Source organism: Parasteatoda tepidariorum, chromosome 3, assembly GCF_982258835.1.
Source record: "Parasteatoda tepidariorum strain Cologne lab strain chromosome 3, Ptep-v5.0, whole genome shotgun sequence".
Lineage (NCBI taxonomy): Eukaryota > Metazoa > Arthropoda > Arachnida > Araneae > Theridiidae > Parasteatoda > Parasteatoda tepidariorum.
The window spans coordinates 85,010,712-85,028,577 of record NC_141757.1 but is presented as its reverse complement, the minus strand read 5'-3'; the positions used below and the strand labels follow the sequence as shown (position 1 = coordinate 85,028,577).

Here is a 17,866-nt window from a genome sequence, read left to right as displayed (position 1 = left end):
TTTACATACAAGAGGACGTGTTAAAGTAAAGCTAAATTTTTCCACATAAGTTGGAATACTACTTAACGTAAAGTTAATTAAATACAACGCCGTATCCCTCATCGAATTTGTTAAAATATGATTCTTTCTCGTCTACATTTTCTACTTAATTTAGATTTATTATTTGTTTATGTATTTTATTATAACCGTTGTATTTTTTTATGTACTTCGATGCATAATTACTTTGTGTATGTCCAACATGGCTTCATGATTGACTGTAAGAAATATGAAGTGAAAGAAATTTAAATTTTATGAAAGAATATAGAATGTGTCGCTTAAGAGAATTGATACTTGATGGGCGGTTTACTCGAAATAAAATAGAGAGAACAGTTGCTGACGTAAGCAAATACCACGTTTCAACAACCAATAAAAATCAAGATAACCACACTACGTTACTAGCAGCTATCTCATTAAAAAATACTTCCTATTTTGCAAGGAAAGCAACCGAACTGTCAGTAGTTGTAGGATAATTAACTTTTCTTCCCTGAGTACGATCCCTTACTTTTATCCTTAAAAATCCATTCGTAAATCACTCCCTGACTGTGAAAATTTAAATGCAATTCGTCTACTTAATAGAGCGAAGTATTTTTATCATTAAACTACGTAGATTTTTATCATTTCGATAGGGGGTAAAACAATAAAGAATGTACTAGCTTATCAGAGATATAATGTATCATTTGAATAATTTTCGTGATAATTCTTCTCATAAGATAAAATAAGATCATTTTTTTTCTTCTTAATTCCGATACTTCAATAATTAATTAGTAAGCAATATCCTATTTGGAAGATAAGCGAATGGTATCAATTTGTATTATTATTATTATTATCACCTAGACAATTTTCTAGTTGTTATCTTAACTTATCAATTCGAAACCAGTTTCTAAACTTTAACAAAAACTAATCGATCTCTTTTCGTTTGAATTTTGAATTGTGCTATGTGTTTGGCATTTTAAATTCGTAAAATGGATAATTCTGAAATTTGTCCGCTAAAAAATTTTGATGAAAAATTACAGCAATTTTACCATGACGTCATTGCTAAGGAAGTGGATTTAAATATCATGTGGAAAGCTCACTCTATACGTCGAGCTTTGATAGAAATTAAAAAGCACCAGGAACGTTTTAGACGTAAATCTGATGTTCGTTTCGATACTGCTTCCCGACGTTGTGCTTATTTACTCATGTATGGTCCTTGCCTTACCAGTGCTGTCGCCAAATACTTCCACAGTTTAGTGAGCGGACGCCAAGATCTTATTGAAAATGCATTTAAAAATGGTGAATTGGTGGACCAGCGACTGATGCAGTAGCCTTAGTTCATATAATTCGATATCTGTATGAACCTTATTGGCGGAAATATCGCAAAACTTTGAAAATAAGTATCACTGTAGTGGACATAAGTGAAGAATGGAAAAAAACTGCAAGAAACGTATTAGAATGTCTTCAAATTACTCCTGAGTTCTTTGGAAATGATGAACTAACACTGACCTATGATTTTCTAACTGCTGATTTAACGAAAAAAAGGAGCAAGGTCTTGATGAGGGCTATAAGATCAGCTGATATTGTAACTATGATTTATTTTTTATCGGCAGTTATTGGCACGAGGGGGTGAGAAACGAGTGAAAATATGGTTGAGGTAAAATCAGATTAATTTTTCTTTAAAAAAATTTTCTCTCATCTTTTATAATTTCAACAGGATTTTTTTGTATCTAAGCATAGTTTAGAGCAATAGTTTCAAAAAGGTGTTACGCGGAAGGATAACAGGGATTCCGAGAGTTAGAATTTTTGCAATTAATAATATTTATATTCAATCAATAATCCATAAATAAGGTAATATTTTGATTGCTTATATGAAATTATTTATATAAAATAAAATGATAAAAAAGTAAAAAATAAAAATATATATATATAGGTTTTTTTTTTTCAATAACAATAAATTGAATAAGTCATGGAAAGGATATGCAATTATGAAAAAGTTCATAAGTGTTTCCAATCGAACTTTTTAATTCGATGTAAAATAACTTCATTTAAGAAAAAAAGATTACCCTAAGAAAAGAATACCCTACCAAAGGAACTGTTTTCAACTTTTATAACAATACTTTTTTTTAGAAAATCATATTTTTATTTATTTTCAGAATATGCATACACAAAGAAAAAGCTCATAATTTAAAACGTTTCAATCTTCACATTAAATATTTTATTAAAAAAAATATTTTTTCTGTCAGTATATTCACAGCTATTAAGAAACTTTACTTATAATACCCGGGGTTTTAACGAGAAAAAAACTCAAAGGAAAATTGTACATATGATAGTGGAACACTGATGTAATTCAACTTCTGACTTGGATATTTTTATATCAAAAAGTAATATTTTGTGAAGTTAAAACTAATATTTTTCAAAGGAAACATCTGGTTTCTTTCAAAAAAGTTATTTTTAGTAGAAAAATTTGCAAACAAGCTAAAAATAAAGTTATACTTTTATATTTAAATGGTTGAATCAGTCTATCAATAATTTACGCCACTTTGGCACAGTAACTCATCCTTAGGCATCATGGAATAATTTAGAATTAACGAGTTGATGACTAAAATTTATTAATGCCGTAAATGCCAATGTTTTGCCGAGTCGCAAGAATTTTTGTTACAGATATCATTTAAAAAGTGCAATTGTTTATTAATTTTGAATACAAAATTGTTGAATTCTGAAACGGCAAATGTAGTCTTCTTGGACACTGTTGAAGAAAGAAAAAATTGCACTGTATTGAGGATGAACTGGCAAGCAAATGAAAGCTATTAGCGAATGCATCTACACTCTTACAACTCTTAGAATCGGATTTTCCTCAGTGGCTGAGTTTTCCATAAAATTTGCCCTAAAAATATATTTTTTCAGAATCCTTGTCAAAAAAAGAAATTAAGAAACTGTACACATTAGAAGTCCCACAATAAAATATAATTACAAGGCTACGGAGTTGAACATTAGTAGTCGTTAACTCAAATTTGGATCAGCTGTTCAGCGACGATTATAAAATAAAATAAAAACAATCAACTTACAGCACTTCTACGATTTTTTCTGACCTTCAAACAGTTTCTGATGTTTGCAGCCATATATATATATATATATATATATATATATATATATATATATATATATGTAATACAAAAATTAAATACTTTTGTATTAATAAAAGCATTAAAACTTCATTCCTTTTCATAAAATATCTTTAGTAAAGGATAAGGGTAGAAATTCTATTTTGGGACTTCAAGGCTAAAAACATGCCAATGAATAATAATTAGATTTATAATTCAAAAGAGAAGTTATTTTAAGATCTCACTTCCATATAAGGAAAGATTAAACGATTTGCTATGAGTAATAAATAAATTGATGAGGCGTAAGAATACAGAAAAAGCAATAGTGACTGGTCTCTTCACAACTTGTAATCATCCTATAAAACGCAGGACCGAATGTTTTTGCGTGGCTTTTTGTTGTTTATCATGCTTAAATAAAATCCGTCAGCTTAGACGGGATATGGGTCTCCCCCCATCTCCGTCTGGAGAGGGGTGAAACTGCTATTTCACCATCGTTTAGTAAAATAAAAGATTGTGCACAACATGGACTCGTTAATCATGCTGCTTTGACTACTAATTAACAAAAAAATAACGGTGTGGATACACCGTCCTACTATAAATAACATTTTTCCAAAATGTGAAAAATATCATTTACAGCAACAACAATAAAAACATAAATTTTATAAATTCATAGTATTCAAAATTTTATTATTATTTTTTTTTGGCTTACCAAAATTTTTTTTGGGGGGGGATGTAATACAAAAATTAAATACTTTTGTATTAATAAAAGCATTAAAACTTCATTCCTTTTCATAAAATATCTTTAGTAAAGGATAAGGGTAGAAATTCTATTTTGGGACTTCATGCCAATGAATAATAATTAGATTTATAGTTCAAAAGAGAAGTTATTTTAAGATCTTTCACTTCCATATAAGGAAAGATTACACGATTTGCTATGAGTAATGAATAAATTGATGAGGCGTAAGAATACAGAAAAAGCAATAGTGACTGGTCTCTTCACAACTTGTAATCATCCTATAAAACGCAGGACCGAATGTTTTTGCGTGGCTTTTTGTTGTTTATCATGCTTAAATAAAATCCGTCAGCTTAGACGGGATATGGGTCTCCCCCCATCTCCGTCTGGAGAGGGGTGAAACTGCTATTTCACCATCGTTTAGTAAAATAAAAGATTGTGCACAACATGGACTCGTTAATCATGCTGCTTTGACACTAATTAACTAAAAAATAACGGTGTGGTTACACCGTTATTTCATATATATATATATATATATATATATATATATATATATATATATATATATATATATATATATATATATATATATATATATACCTGGTTTAAAATTTAGATTAAGGGAACACGATAGATACGCCCGTCATCAAAATTTCAATAAAACATGTATTGCTGCATATTGCTGGTACCTTGGCCATAAGTTTATCTTTGATTACGCAGAAATTATTATGATTTCACATCAGCTCGTCGTCCTACTTCGGAGTCTTGTTTCTTTCATATGATTTCCTCACGGATTCTCCAAAACTCTAGGAAATTCATCTTGTCCTGATTTACATCCTGATATTCTCTAGGTTACCAGGGCTTTTCTTGTTTGGCTTTCCTATTACATGATTTTCCATGTGTTCGCTGAGAAGTTTAGGTTTTTTTAAAAATATTAGTTATCATTATTCATGTCAGCTTGTCTTGAAAATCGGCGCCAGTTTTTCAGGTTTTAAAAATAGTCGAATTTTTTAACTTTGATAATTTTTAAAGCTAATAAAATTTTTCCATTATTAAATTTATAATTGTTCCTTAAATAGAATGAAAATTTAACTCTCATGCAAAGTATTGATAATATATTGAAAAAATAAATAAAATCGATAGATGGATAATTTAGATACAGTATGTTTGTTTATTTCCAGTATGAAAAAATTTTTTACATTTTTATTGAACAGTCTGATCAATACGTTTCGATTTTTTAATTTTTGATGATGCGAAACAGTTTTACTTTAATTTGAATTTTCAGTTTTAGTTCATGAATTATTCATTCATTTAACAATTTTCATTTGAGCTTTTGAACAATATTCATTTCAAAACTTTAAACAGCAACTGAAGGAAAACTGAACTTAATTATTATTTCAAATAAAAATTATTCAATGATATCTTAATATCTTGAATAAAAGTTTTTGAAGTTTTAGTGAATATTTAAATCATATACAAAGATATATTTCTAATGGGTGCTTCGTCAATGCAAAAAGGTTAATATACGTACGAGTTATGGCAGAATATCTAGCTAAGCTTTCCTTATTAATATCATGCATGTATTTGCATTAGTATTCTACAGCTCTGTAGAGCTGATTTTAATTCCTTCCTTTGAAAAAATTTACTAACTAAAGTTGTTTAGTTACGAGAATTGATTAACTATAAAGTTCTTTAACCCTTTCAGGATTGTGATCACATATACCTGATAGCCTGATTATCCTTTCACCAGTCCACTGTAGCATACGTATGAAACGAGTCTTTCTGAGTATAGCGGTCCAAGATCGAACGGACGTGATCTCAATACGACACTCTCGTATCAGTACGCATTCGACTCGTTAGTACGCGCTAACTCGGAGTGTGCAGTCCTATGGAAGCGCTTCTTTCTCCTTCTACTGGTCTTGAAGGGGTTAATTACGAGAATTGACTAACTAAAACTTGTATTTAGTTGATAAAATTGACTGAATAACATATTTGTTGCAAAACAAAAAATTACAAAAAACAAAATCAAAAAAAGAAAAACGTCGTAGTTTGTTTCATTCATATTACAGTGGGCTGGTGAAAGGATAATCAGGCTATCAGGTATATGTGATTAACTCGGAGTGTGCAGTCCTAGGGAAGCGCTTCTTTCTCTTTCTACTGGTCTTGAAGGGGTTAATTACGAGAATTGACTAACTAAAACTTGTATTTAGTTGATAAAATTGACGGAATAACATATTTGTTGCAAAAAAATTATAAAAAACAAAAAAAGAAAAACGTCGCAGTTTGTTTCATTCATATATTACAGTGGGCTGGTGAAAGGATAATCAGGCTATCAGGTATATGTGATTAACTCGGAGTGTGCAGTCCTAGGGAAGCGCTTCTTTCTCTTTCTACTGGTCTTGAAGGGGTTAATTACGAGAATTGACTAACTAAAACTTGTATTTAGTTGATAAAATTGACGGAATAACATATTTGTTGCAAAACAAAAAATTACAAAAAACAAAATCAAAAAAAGAAAAACGTCGCAGTTTGTTTCATTCATATATTACAATGGGCTGGTGAAAGGATAATCAGGCTGTCAGGTATATGTGATTAACTCGGAGTGTGTAGTCCTAGGGAAGCGCTTCTTTCTCTTTCGACTGGTCTTGAAGGGGTTAATTACGAGAATTGAGTAACTAAAACTTGTATTTAGTTGACAAAATTGACTGAATAACATATTTGTTGCAAAAAAATTACAAAAAACAAAATCAAAAAAAGAAAAACGTCGCGGTTTGTTTCATTCATATATTACAGTGGGCTGGTGAAAGGATAATCAGGCTATCAGGTATATGTGATTAACTCGGAGTGTGCAGTCCTAGGGAAGCGCTTCTTTCTCTTTCTACTGGTCTTGAAGGGGTTAATTACGAGAATTGACTAACTAAAACTTGTATTTAGTTGATAAAATTGACGGAATAACATATTTGTTGCAAAAAAATTATAAAAAACAAAAACAAAAAAAGAAAAACGTCGCAGTTTGTTTCATTCATATATTACAGTGGGCTGGTGAAAGGATAATCAGGCTATCAGGTATATGTGATTAACTCGGAGTGTGCAGTCCTAGGGAAGCGCTTCTTTCTCTTTCTACTGGTCTTGAAGGGGTTAATTACGAGAATTGACTAACTAAAACTTGTATTTAGTTGATAAAATTGACTGAATAACATATTTGTTGCAAAACAAAAAATTACAAAAAGCAAAATCAAAAAAGGAAAAACGTCGCAGTTTGTTTCATTCATATATTACAGTGGGCTGGTGAAAGGATAATCAGGCTATCAGGTATATGTGATTAACTCGGAGTGTGCAGTCCTAGGGAAGCGCTTCTTTCTCTTTCTACTGGTCTTGAAGGGGTTAATTACGAGAATTGACTAACTAAAACTTGTATTTAGTTGACAAAATTGACTGAATAACATATTTGTTGCAAAACAAAAAATTACAAAAAAAACATTTGAAAATCAAAAAACACTTCCTCTATTTTCTTATTGTTGAAATGGAAGAAAGACTCATGTTTCTGGACCCCAAAACATGATGACACGTGTCACAGTGTCGTGTTACGATTTTTTTTATGTCAGGAATTTAAATTTAATTTAATCGTTCATTGTTTATAATATTTGTACTTTTCCTTTTTTTATTTCTCTTCATTTTTTTTCTGTGAAGAGAATTGGAAATGTCTCTTTTTACTTTTACGTTAACAACGCATTTTTGTGTCTTTCACCTTTTGCAATTCAAGGTCGTCTGACCCCACCGTCCTTCAAGGACGACATTCTTTTCCCTCACATTCTAATTTACGTCACCACTTAACTTCTTTTCCCATCACTTTCAAGTAACCTTCAAATTTTGCACGTGGTGATTCTTCCGGTTGGTTTTTCTAGATTTTTCCAGAATTTTTAGCGTGTTCACGCCTTTTTTTGTATGTGTGGGAGTACTATTGGCACTGATTGGTGTTGACGTAATCGTCTAGTATCCCCCATCCAATGACAGTCGTTTTCTCTCCTGCTTGACAACTGGTATTTTTCCCGCGCTGAAGGGACGTTGTCATCACTTCCCTTGGGTCATCGCTCGGCAACAGTTTGACAATTTTCTTGTCTTGCCAGCGTCATCGCCGGCGCCATCTTGGTTAGATGGACTCCTATCTTTTTACTTGGCCTTTCATGTAAAGGTTTACTGCTTTTTTGCCGATGATGGAACTTTCATCATTTTAAGTCTAAAGACTTCCATTATTCTGAGTTTTGAGAATATATATATATATTTCGTTTTTCTTATCTCTACAAAAAATATGTGGTAAAAGTATCTCGGATATGTCCTTTTAAAAAGAAGGTCTTCGAGTTAGAACTAAAATCGTTTTTTTTCGTTCTCCCTAACCTCCTCTTTCGCAGCACCTACTGCAAAAAAAAAATCTTTTTAAGAAGTTGGAACTCTATTTTTTTTACGTCTCAGTGGCGATAAGCCGTAGAAAAGCTACGGATCTTTAGTGACTGTCGACATCCACGACTCTACGTCGGAAGTAGAAGCTTTTCCTTTGTTTCCCCCCTCCGATCTCCCGATGGTGCTTTCTTTGTAAGACGAGATGGAATTTGAATAAATATCTGTGTTTGAAGATGAAAAGTGTCCGAGGACTTCTTTGTGTCTTTTTTCGTATGCCATAGTCACTTGTGTTCTGCAGACTTCACCCATGAAGGTATCTCGTAAGGGTGAGTAACTCTCTTTTTCATTCCTTCCTATTGTTTAGTCTGCCTGGGCTATGTCACGTACACAACATATCTGTATATTATGTTATTAAGGTTATCCTCAATCTTATTGATCCAGTGGGTTTCCCATGAACAGTGTTTTTTTAAATCAATAATAATATCACCGCTTGTCAATAATATGTGTTATCTCTTTTATAAAAGAAATATGATCTGAGTTCATGACCAACGGATCTCAAAATTATGTTGGGTGATTGTGGTTTTACACAAACGCTTATGTCACTGACCATTCGGCCTTCAGGGGTTTCCTCTGTTTAATCCTTTTCATGCATTGTATTGATATCCTTTTTTTTTCAATCTAATCAGTATATATATATGATAGATATTATCGAATATATGTATATACATATCTATACTTCCCTGGATCAATAGTTTGAGCGAAATGACATACCCTTCCTTCTTTTACTCATGATGTAATGACATTTACTTTGCCACCCTGTACAATTAATTACCCTTGCTTCAGGCAGTGGCGTAGCGAGCTTAACTCGCGCCCGGGGTACAATACCCTTTTAGCGCCCCCCCCCCTCCCATTCGAAAACCATATAATATTATATGTAAAATATACTCGCAAATAGATAAATAAACATAGTAAAATAAATAAAGTCATAGACTCAAGCTAGGCTTTAAATTTGAGACAAAAAATGTAGTTGAGAGAACAAGACTAGATTTTGAAATGTATATGATCATCTAGAATTAGTTCAAAAGATATCTATTATTTATTTTTCATATTTATAAAGAAATATTTTAGAAACACGCAGTTTTAAAACAATAAAAAAGTAAATATTTATTATCTCTAAGGAGATACATATATTTAATAATCATATGATTATAATACATTAATAAAACTAATTACTATGTCTAAATTTTCCGTGTTTTTGATGAAGAAATGCTAGGTCACTTAGGCGATCTGTCAAAATTAATTTTAATTTGCTGAATGAACGTTCGCAGCTAGCAATTGGTACTGAGATAGTCAGGAGTATTTGAAATGCCGTTCTCAGATTTGGAAAAACATCTTCTCCATGCGAGATTGATTATAAAAGTAAGAAATTCTAATGGAGTTTTATGTTTAATTTCTTTTCTACTGCGGAGTAACATTTTGCTGTCATATATTTTGATAATAAGTTCTATTACATTGAAATCTGTATTATAAAATTCACCCGGATTTTTACAATTTTTTTTCAATGTCGTTATCAACATTATCCTTGTTTAATAAATTTTCAACGTCTTGTAGAAATCCAAATTTGAAATTAAAGTCACTTAATCGTTTACACATTTCTTGATGGAGACGATCAAAAGTGCTTTCCTTCCATAACGCGGGGAAATTTCACTTTCTGCTGAATGACCACCATAGCCAATTCTCCAGGCACGTATTGTTGTATCCATATCCCATTTTTCACAAAGAGACTGCTTTTTCTATTGCCTCCTTACAGAGCTCGTCTCAAATTTCGGCTAGTTCAGTCGCCAATGATTCAAGATCATGGAACACTTCTCTAAAATTCATTCTAGGATCTTGTAATCTGAGCTGCACACGATCAATCCTTCTTAAGATTTCGTACCAGAAATGAACTAAAGTTACAAAACTAAAGGTTAGTATATTTTACAACAGAATTGTAGCTTCACTTCTGTTGTCACTTGTAGTGGTAGTGTGCTCTGCTAATTTTTCTATTAGTTCTTTTATATTCTATAGCCCATAGATGATAACGATAACCGCTCCGGTGGCGCTCCATCGCGTTTCAGATGTGTGACCTGCCATCACGGCAGCATTATCGCAACATTGTGATCTGCAGTTTGTTAATGAAATTTCATCGTAATTTAATTTCTCGAAAATTGTATTTTCGATCGAGGCTGCATCTTTAGCATGTATTTCAATAAAACTCAAAAAAGATTCTTCGATGGAAACTTTCTTATTGATAAAATCAGCATCTACATACCTAGCGACTTGGGACATTTGTTCTCGATGAGAGATATCAGGAGTTGAATCAAACAAAAGTCCATAATACTTATTTCGTTTGATATCGTTTATTAGTTGATTTCGAACTGTAGATGCCAGAAGATGATGTTGTTGTTGTAGTTCATTTACATCGCACTAGAGCTGCACAATGGGCTATTGGCGACGGTCTGGGAAACATCCCTGAGGATGATCCGAAGACATGCCATCACAATTTTGATCTTCTGCGGAGGGGATGGCACCTCCGCTGCGGTAGCCCAACGACCTGCACGCGAAGTCGAGCACTTTACGGTAGCACAGTTTAACGAGGACCAATACCGCACACCCTCGGTCCCTGCGCAGACTGACCCAAGTGGATCACCCACCCGCACACTGACCGCAGCCAGTGATGCTTGACATCGGTGATCTGCTGGGAACTGTGTCTTAACGATCAGTCCTCTGCGGGACGCCAGAAGATGAATGAATTCATTTGTGGTGACAAATATGAGAACAACAAATTTTCCTGTTAATAAATTTTTTCATACTCTATTCACTTAATAATAGAATCGTCGAATAGATGTAGTAAGTAATCTTATTTGATTTATTACTTACCAAGAATGCTTTGAACTTGAAAGATAATAACATAGTGAAATAAACAATATAATTTATGCTGACATTAAACTTATATACAACATTTAATAACATTTCATTTTTATTCTAAGCAGAGCGCGATGACAAGGACGTGAATTAAATATTAAAATACATTTAATATGAATTTAATATAATATGAATTAAATATAATATGAATTAAATATTATGAATAATATTTATGAATTAACATTTATTATATTACACTGGCACTAATTTAAAATATATTTTCCAGAAATCAATTATAATAAAAAAAAATTATCCATCAATTTTTTGTTTTGCGGACCATTTGGCGCCCCTTTGTGAGTAGCGCCCGGGGCATGATGCCCCCCCTTGCCCACCCCTCGCTACGCCACTGGCTTCAGGTTTCATTTTATCTCGTGATTTTTCTTATGTCAATTTTTCTTATACCAAAAAAAACTACGGTACACTGTGTACCGTAGTTTTTTTTGGTGCACCTTAGTTATGATACCGGCTAAGGAGAAATTAAATGGTAAGTACATAAGAAAAATCACGAGATAAAATGAAACCTGAAGCAAGGGTAATTAATTGTACAGGGTGGCAAAGTAAATGTCATTACATCATGAGTAAAAGAAGGAAGGGTATGTCATTTCGCTCAAACTATTGATCCAGGGAAGTATAGATATGTATATACATATATTCGATAATATCTATCATATATATATACTGATTAGATTGAAAAAAAAAGGATATCAATACAATGCATGAAAAGGATTAAACAGAGGAAACCCCTGAAGGCCGAATGGTCAGTGACATAAGCGTTTGTGTAAAACCACAATCACCCAACATAATTTTGAGATCCGTTGGTCATGAACTCAGATCATATTTCTTTTATAAAAGAGATAACACATATTATTGACAAGCGGTGATATTATTATTGATTAAAAAAAACACTGTTCATGGGAAACCCACTGGATCAATAAGATTGAGGATAACCTTAATAACATTATATACAGATATGTTGTGTACGTGACATAGCCCAGGCAGACTAAACAATAGGAAGGAATGAAAAAGAGAGTTACTCACCCTTACGAGATACCTTCATGGGTGAAGTCTGCAGAACACAAGTGACTATGGCATACGAAAAAAGACACAAAGAAGTCCTCGGACACTTTTCATCTTCAAACACAGATATTTATTCAAATTCCATCTCGTCTTACAAAGAAAGCACCATCGGGAGATCGGAGGGGGGAAACAAAGGAAAAGCTTCTACTTCCGACGTAGAGTCGTGGATGTCGACAGTCACTAAAGATCCGTAGTTTTTCTACGGCTTATCGCCACTGAGACGTAAAAAAAATAGAGTTCCAACTTCTTAAAAAGATTTTTTTTTGCAGTAGGTGCTGCGAAAGAGGAGGTTAGGGAGAACGAAAAAAAACGATTTTAGTTCTAACTCGAATACCTTCTTTTTAAAAGGACATATCCGAGATACTTTTACCACATATTTTTTGTAGAGATAAGAAAAACGAAATATATATATATATTCTCAAAACTCAGAATAATGGAAGTCTTTAGACTTAAAATGATGAAAGTTCCATCATCGGCAAAAAAGCAGTAAACCTTTACATGAAAGGCCAAGTAAAAAGATAGGAGTCCATCTAACCAAGATGGCGCCGGCGATGACGCTGGCAAGACAAGAAAATTGTCAAACTGTTGCCGAGCGATGACCCAAGAGAAGTGATGACAACGTCCCTTCAGCGCGGGAAAAATACCAGTTGTCAAACAGGAGAGAAAACGACTGTCATTGGATGGGGGATACTAGACGATTACGTCAACACCAATCAGTGCCAATAGTACTCCCACACATACAAAAAAAGGCGTGAACACGCTAAAAATTCTGGAAAAATCTAGAAAAACCAACCGGAAGAATCACCACGTGCAAAATTTGAAGGTTACTTGAAAGTGATGGGAAAAGAAGTTAAGTGGTGACGTAAATTAGAATGTGAGAGAAAAGAATGTCGTCCTTGAAGAACGGTGGGGTCAGACAACCTTGAATTGCAAAAGGTGAAAGACACAAAAATGCGTTGTTAACGTAAAAGTAAAAAGAGACATTTCCAATTCTCTTCACAGAAAAAAAATGAAGAGAAATAAAAAAAGGAAAAGTACAAATATTATAAACAATGAACGATTAAATTAAATTTAAATTCCTGACATAAAAAAAATCGTAACACGACACTGTGACAACACGTGAATGGTGAAAATTACGACATAAAAAAAAAGCAAAACTGCCAATAAAAGCACAAGGAATAATTTATGGGAGCGAGGTAACAAGGAAAAACCAGTATCAATTTTATTGCAAATCGGGACAGAAAACGTTTCCATGGTGAATGCAGTGGTGGAACAAAACTTTTCATCATTCATGTGTCATCCTAAAGAAAAGCGTCTTGTTTTAGGCTTTCGATATATTTTTTTAAAAAAATTTTAAAGCATTTATTTAAGAAACATACATTTCAGTTGATAATTGCGTTTTATTTTTCAGAGAATTACGTTGTTAATGAAGAAGGAAGCTTTCGTGTTTTTTCTTGATTCAGCTAAAGATGAATGTTATGAAATTTTGAACAAAGCAGCAGAAAAGAGAAATGTAATGCTACAAATATATGGGCCTTTAATTGAAGAACTTCACACTCTTACCATAGAATCTGTGAAAAGTTTTCTCGACCTGTACACTAAACATTTTTACAGACTAATCTGCAAGACGTTCCTGTTTTTTTGTGTAAGTACCTGGCAAAAACCAAGGATTAAAGAAAAAAGAAAATACATCCGCAGGGAACTATGCGATAGTCCACCACCATGTTGGATGAGACCAACTGATAAAGAAAGGGAAGATCTTTTTCAAAAAATGAAACAATATAGCTCGCTTGTTAATAAACTAATAAATAAAAGATTTAACCCTGCCTTCAAAGTGAAATCATATAATGGTTTCCGAAAAAAAATGTTAAGTTCCAAGCATTTTGAAAAAAATGCTTTTGAAAAACAGAACGTAGACTCAAAAAATGTCAGTGAATTTGTAAGTTCCAGAAATGTTAAGACAGCTGATCTCGAAATAGGCAACTCACATTCATCAAATCACTTTGATTTTGAAAATTCCAGAAATTTTGGGAAAATATTATCCACAAAAAATAGTGGTTTTGCGAGTTCTAGAAACATTGGAAAAAAAGATCTTACAATTAACAGGGATTTTGTGAATTCCAGTAATTTGGGAAACGTAAGCTCAATAAGTATCAGTGATTTTTCGAGATCCAGAAGTTTTCGAAAAACAGATCTAACGAGTAATAGTGATTTCTTTGAATAACAGTGATTTTGCGAGTTCCAGAAATTTTCGAAAAATAATCTCAACAAATAACAGTGATTTTGTGAGTTCCAGAAGCTTTAGTAAAAAAGGCTCAAGAAGTAGTGATTTGTCAAGTTCCAGAAATTTTGGAGAGACAGAGTCTATGAATAACAGTGATTTTGCGAGTCACAGAGAATTTGAAAAAATAAGTTCAACAAACAACAATGATTTTACCAGTTCCAGATACTTTGGGAAAACAGGTAGGGCAAATCAAAGGGGCTTGGCAAGATCCAGAAATTTAATGAAATATGATTTGGAAATTCTAGAAACTATTTCAACAAATGACAGCGTCTCTGAAAGCGTTTCCGTTACAAAACAAAAATGGTCACGAAACAAAGCAGAAAATAAAATACTATGCGAACGTGGAACATATCAAACTGACTTACAAAGTTTATCAGATTTGAATGGTTGGCATTTTTGATTTTGTTGAAACTGTGAAAAGAGCGTGTTTGCTAAAACTCGAGATTTTTTTATTTTTGTAAAATTATATAAATAAATAAAAAAAAATTAGTAGTCAATATGGAAAGTCATTTGGTATTTTAAGAAAACATCAATTTACATAATGGCTATACACTTTGTAACATGTGACCTTATGTACAGGAAAAAAAGCTTTATAAATATAGCAGAAGCAAAATCAATCCACAGATTTACGGTAACTTATTGTTGTTGTTGTTGTTGTTACTTTACGTCGCACTGGAGCTGCACAATGGGCTATTGGCGACGGTCTGGAAAACATCCCGGAGGATGATCCGAAGACGTGCCATCACAATTTTGATCCTCTGCGGAAGGGATGGCACCCCGCTTCGGTAGCCCGACGACCTGCGCGAAGTCGAGCACTTTTTAACGAGTAGCACAGTTTAACGAGGACCAATACCGCACACCCTCGGTCCCTACGCAGACTGATCCAAGTGGTCACCCACCCGCACACTGACCGTAGCCAGTGATGCTTGACTTCGGTGATCTGCTGGGAACCGTGTCTTAACGATCAGTCCACTGCGGGACGGTAACTTATTGTAACGAACGTAACGTATTTTTATGGTAACTTTTAGGTTCACCTTGAGGTTTGCTCCTGAGTAATTAAAGAGGGGAAAAAATTGTGAGCGTTTGAAATTGTCGGCTAGTTGCTGTTAAGACCGACCGAATATCGGTATTTAAAAATATCACAGAAGCGGGCGTAACTCATTGTTATCAGGGAACATGAGATATTGTTTCAGGTGTGTGTGTGTTACTAAATGAAATCAAATATAAATACTTAATATTTCATAAGTCAGTAAACTTTTTTTGGTGTGAAATTATATACAGTTTTATTCTCTTACCTGCTCACAGGTATGAAATTGCTATCAATATATTATATATATAATATTAGATACATTGGATATCCCTATGTAATTGGACATTATGAACTGTTTATCGTTGAATCTAATGAGATCAAAGCCAAGTCAATAAAACTAATAGTTTATAAGTTTAGAGGATTTCGTACTTAAAAACTATAATTTTCGGTCCTCTTTTTTTCTGCATGTAACTCTTATATTTTTAAGACTAGCAAATCTATTAACTTAATTTTGATTCAATTTGATTTAACAAAAGAAGATGCGCATAAAACAATACTTCACTTGTTTATATAGGAATGTCAGACGGGTAAATGGGTATAAGTACGAAATTATCCTTGTTATGCTTAAATAAACTTTTTGCCATATCAACCTGTTTAGGGTTTCATTCGACTTAGTTTCTAAAAAACAAATATATCGGTACCAATATTTTGCTTGCATAGATAGCCAGTTTCGTCTTCCTTCCTTTAGTGCTTTAAATGTTGTCCAATTAACAAAAAGTAGCCTTCACTTCTGGGAAAGCAACATTTTAAGTTGAATTGAAGAAAAACATTTAACGTAAAAGGCATGAAAGTGAGCTATCCTGAATACTTAGTTATTTCCCTACATACACTTATTTAAAGGATCACAAAAACAGAAGAATTTGTCCTAGAAATACATAGAAAGCCTGATTGAAACGAGTTGAAATAGAAGACATAGAGAGACTGATAGACCTAAGACCTACTTATGCGTCTACTCTTGCGTCTATTTGTCGCACACAATACCGTAGCGAAAATTCGTCGAGGGACAATCCGTGGTGAGTACAATTTGTCGTAACGACAATTTATCGTGAGCACAACTCGCCGTTTTGACACTTTTTCATGAGCACAACTCGTCCAAACGACAAATAGTCGTAGGCATGGAAATAAATTCTGTGTTTATTATTTTCCCAATTTTGGAGGAGAAAAAAAATCGTGATTTCTAATGTTATCAGCTAACTTGGAAATTCTTTTATATACCAATTAAAGCGGAAATAAGCATTGCCCCAAAACGACTGTGGACATGAAAACGAATCTGGTTTGGTTTTTAATTTGGTAATTGCAGAAAAATAAGGTAAATCATTCTAAAAACATAAAACTAAAATTGTTACAAAAAAATTTATGTTGCACGTTTTAATTGAAGAATGTCTCGAAATAAATAAAAAAAAACTTTCAAACTGTAAAGGTAATTAAAATTTATTTAAATTAAGATAGCGATGAATGGAAATAAATTCTTAAAATAATTGTGTTATTTCTCAAATTCTATTATAGCAAATTGCATTATTTATTTTTTCTTTCTAAAGAGATTGAGCTATGTCAAAATAATAATCAGTCATCAACATTCCAAGAACAAAGAGGGCGAAAATAAAAATTTAACGTAAAAACAGAGGTGACAAGGGCGATGGGCGAAACTATCACAGAAATTGTTGCACTGCAGCTTTAATTAAGAAAAATTACATTTTGTAGGAATAATTTATCATGAAAATGTTTTTATTAACTTGTTTTCAACGACGGAATCTTGCAATAAAAATTTTGACTGGCTAGAGCACCGAAAGAGCTATTAACAATACAAATTCCAATTGTTTTTATATCTCTATATACATTTATCGCGATAATATAGCCTAAATATATCGACCGCCTTAGTTAGAGCACTAAGATTTTAAATGGAAAAATGGTGCTTTGTGCTGAATAACTATACAAGTTTAAATATTTTCCTGACCGCTGCAAGCAGAATCTATTTCGATATTATCGCTATCAGAGGTTTATCGATAATCAAAACTTTACCTCTCCGAAGCGCTAGAGCATTCAGATACCGTGCTGATGGAGGACAATACAATTTTAAATCATTCCCACTTTAATCACAGCGAGCGTGTCATGATATAATAGATAGCCAAAAGAAATTTATCGTCTATCAAATTTTCGGTCACTATCCGGGTAGCAGGACCCCTCAAACTTCAACTGGGAGCTTT

At 32.9% G+C, this 17,866-nt stretch overlaps 1 protein-coding gene across 1 annotated transcript; it reads left to right on the top strand.

The window, feature by feature from the left end:
- The first annotated feature begins 961 nt into the window (after nucleotides 1–961).
- On the top strand, nucleotides 962–14,083 carry LOC147813931 (uncharacterized). The gene is made up of 2 exons (XM_087159736.1): nucleotides 962–1,669; nucleotides 13,700–14,083. Exon 1 carries the CDS (start codon nucleotides 1,002–1,004, stop codon nucleotides 1,341–1,343), a length of 342 nt encoding a protein of 113 aa, XP_087015862.1. The 5' UTR covers nucleotides 962–1,001; the 3' UTR covers nucleotides 1,344–1,669; nucleotides 13,700–14,083.
- Nucleotides 14,084–17,866: the final 3,783 nt, after the last annotated feature.

Bases quoted from the DNA above. Each gene is read 5' to 3' on its own strand.
- LOC147813931 (XM_087159736.1), top strand. From the start codon at position 1,002: ATGGATAATTCTGAAATTTGTCCGCTAAAAAATTTTGATGAAAAATTA.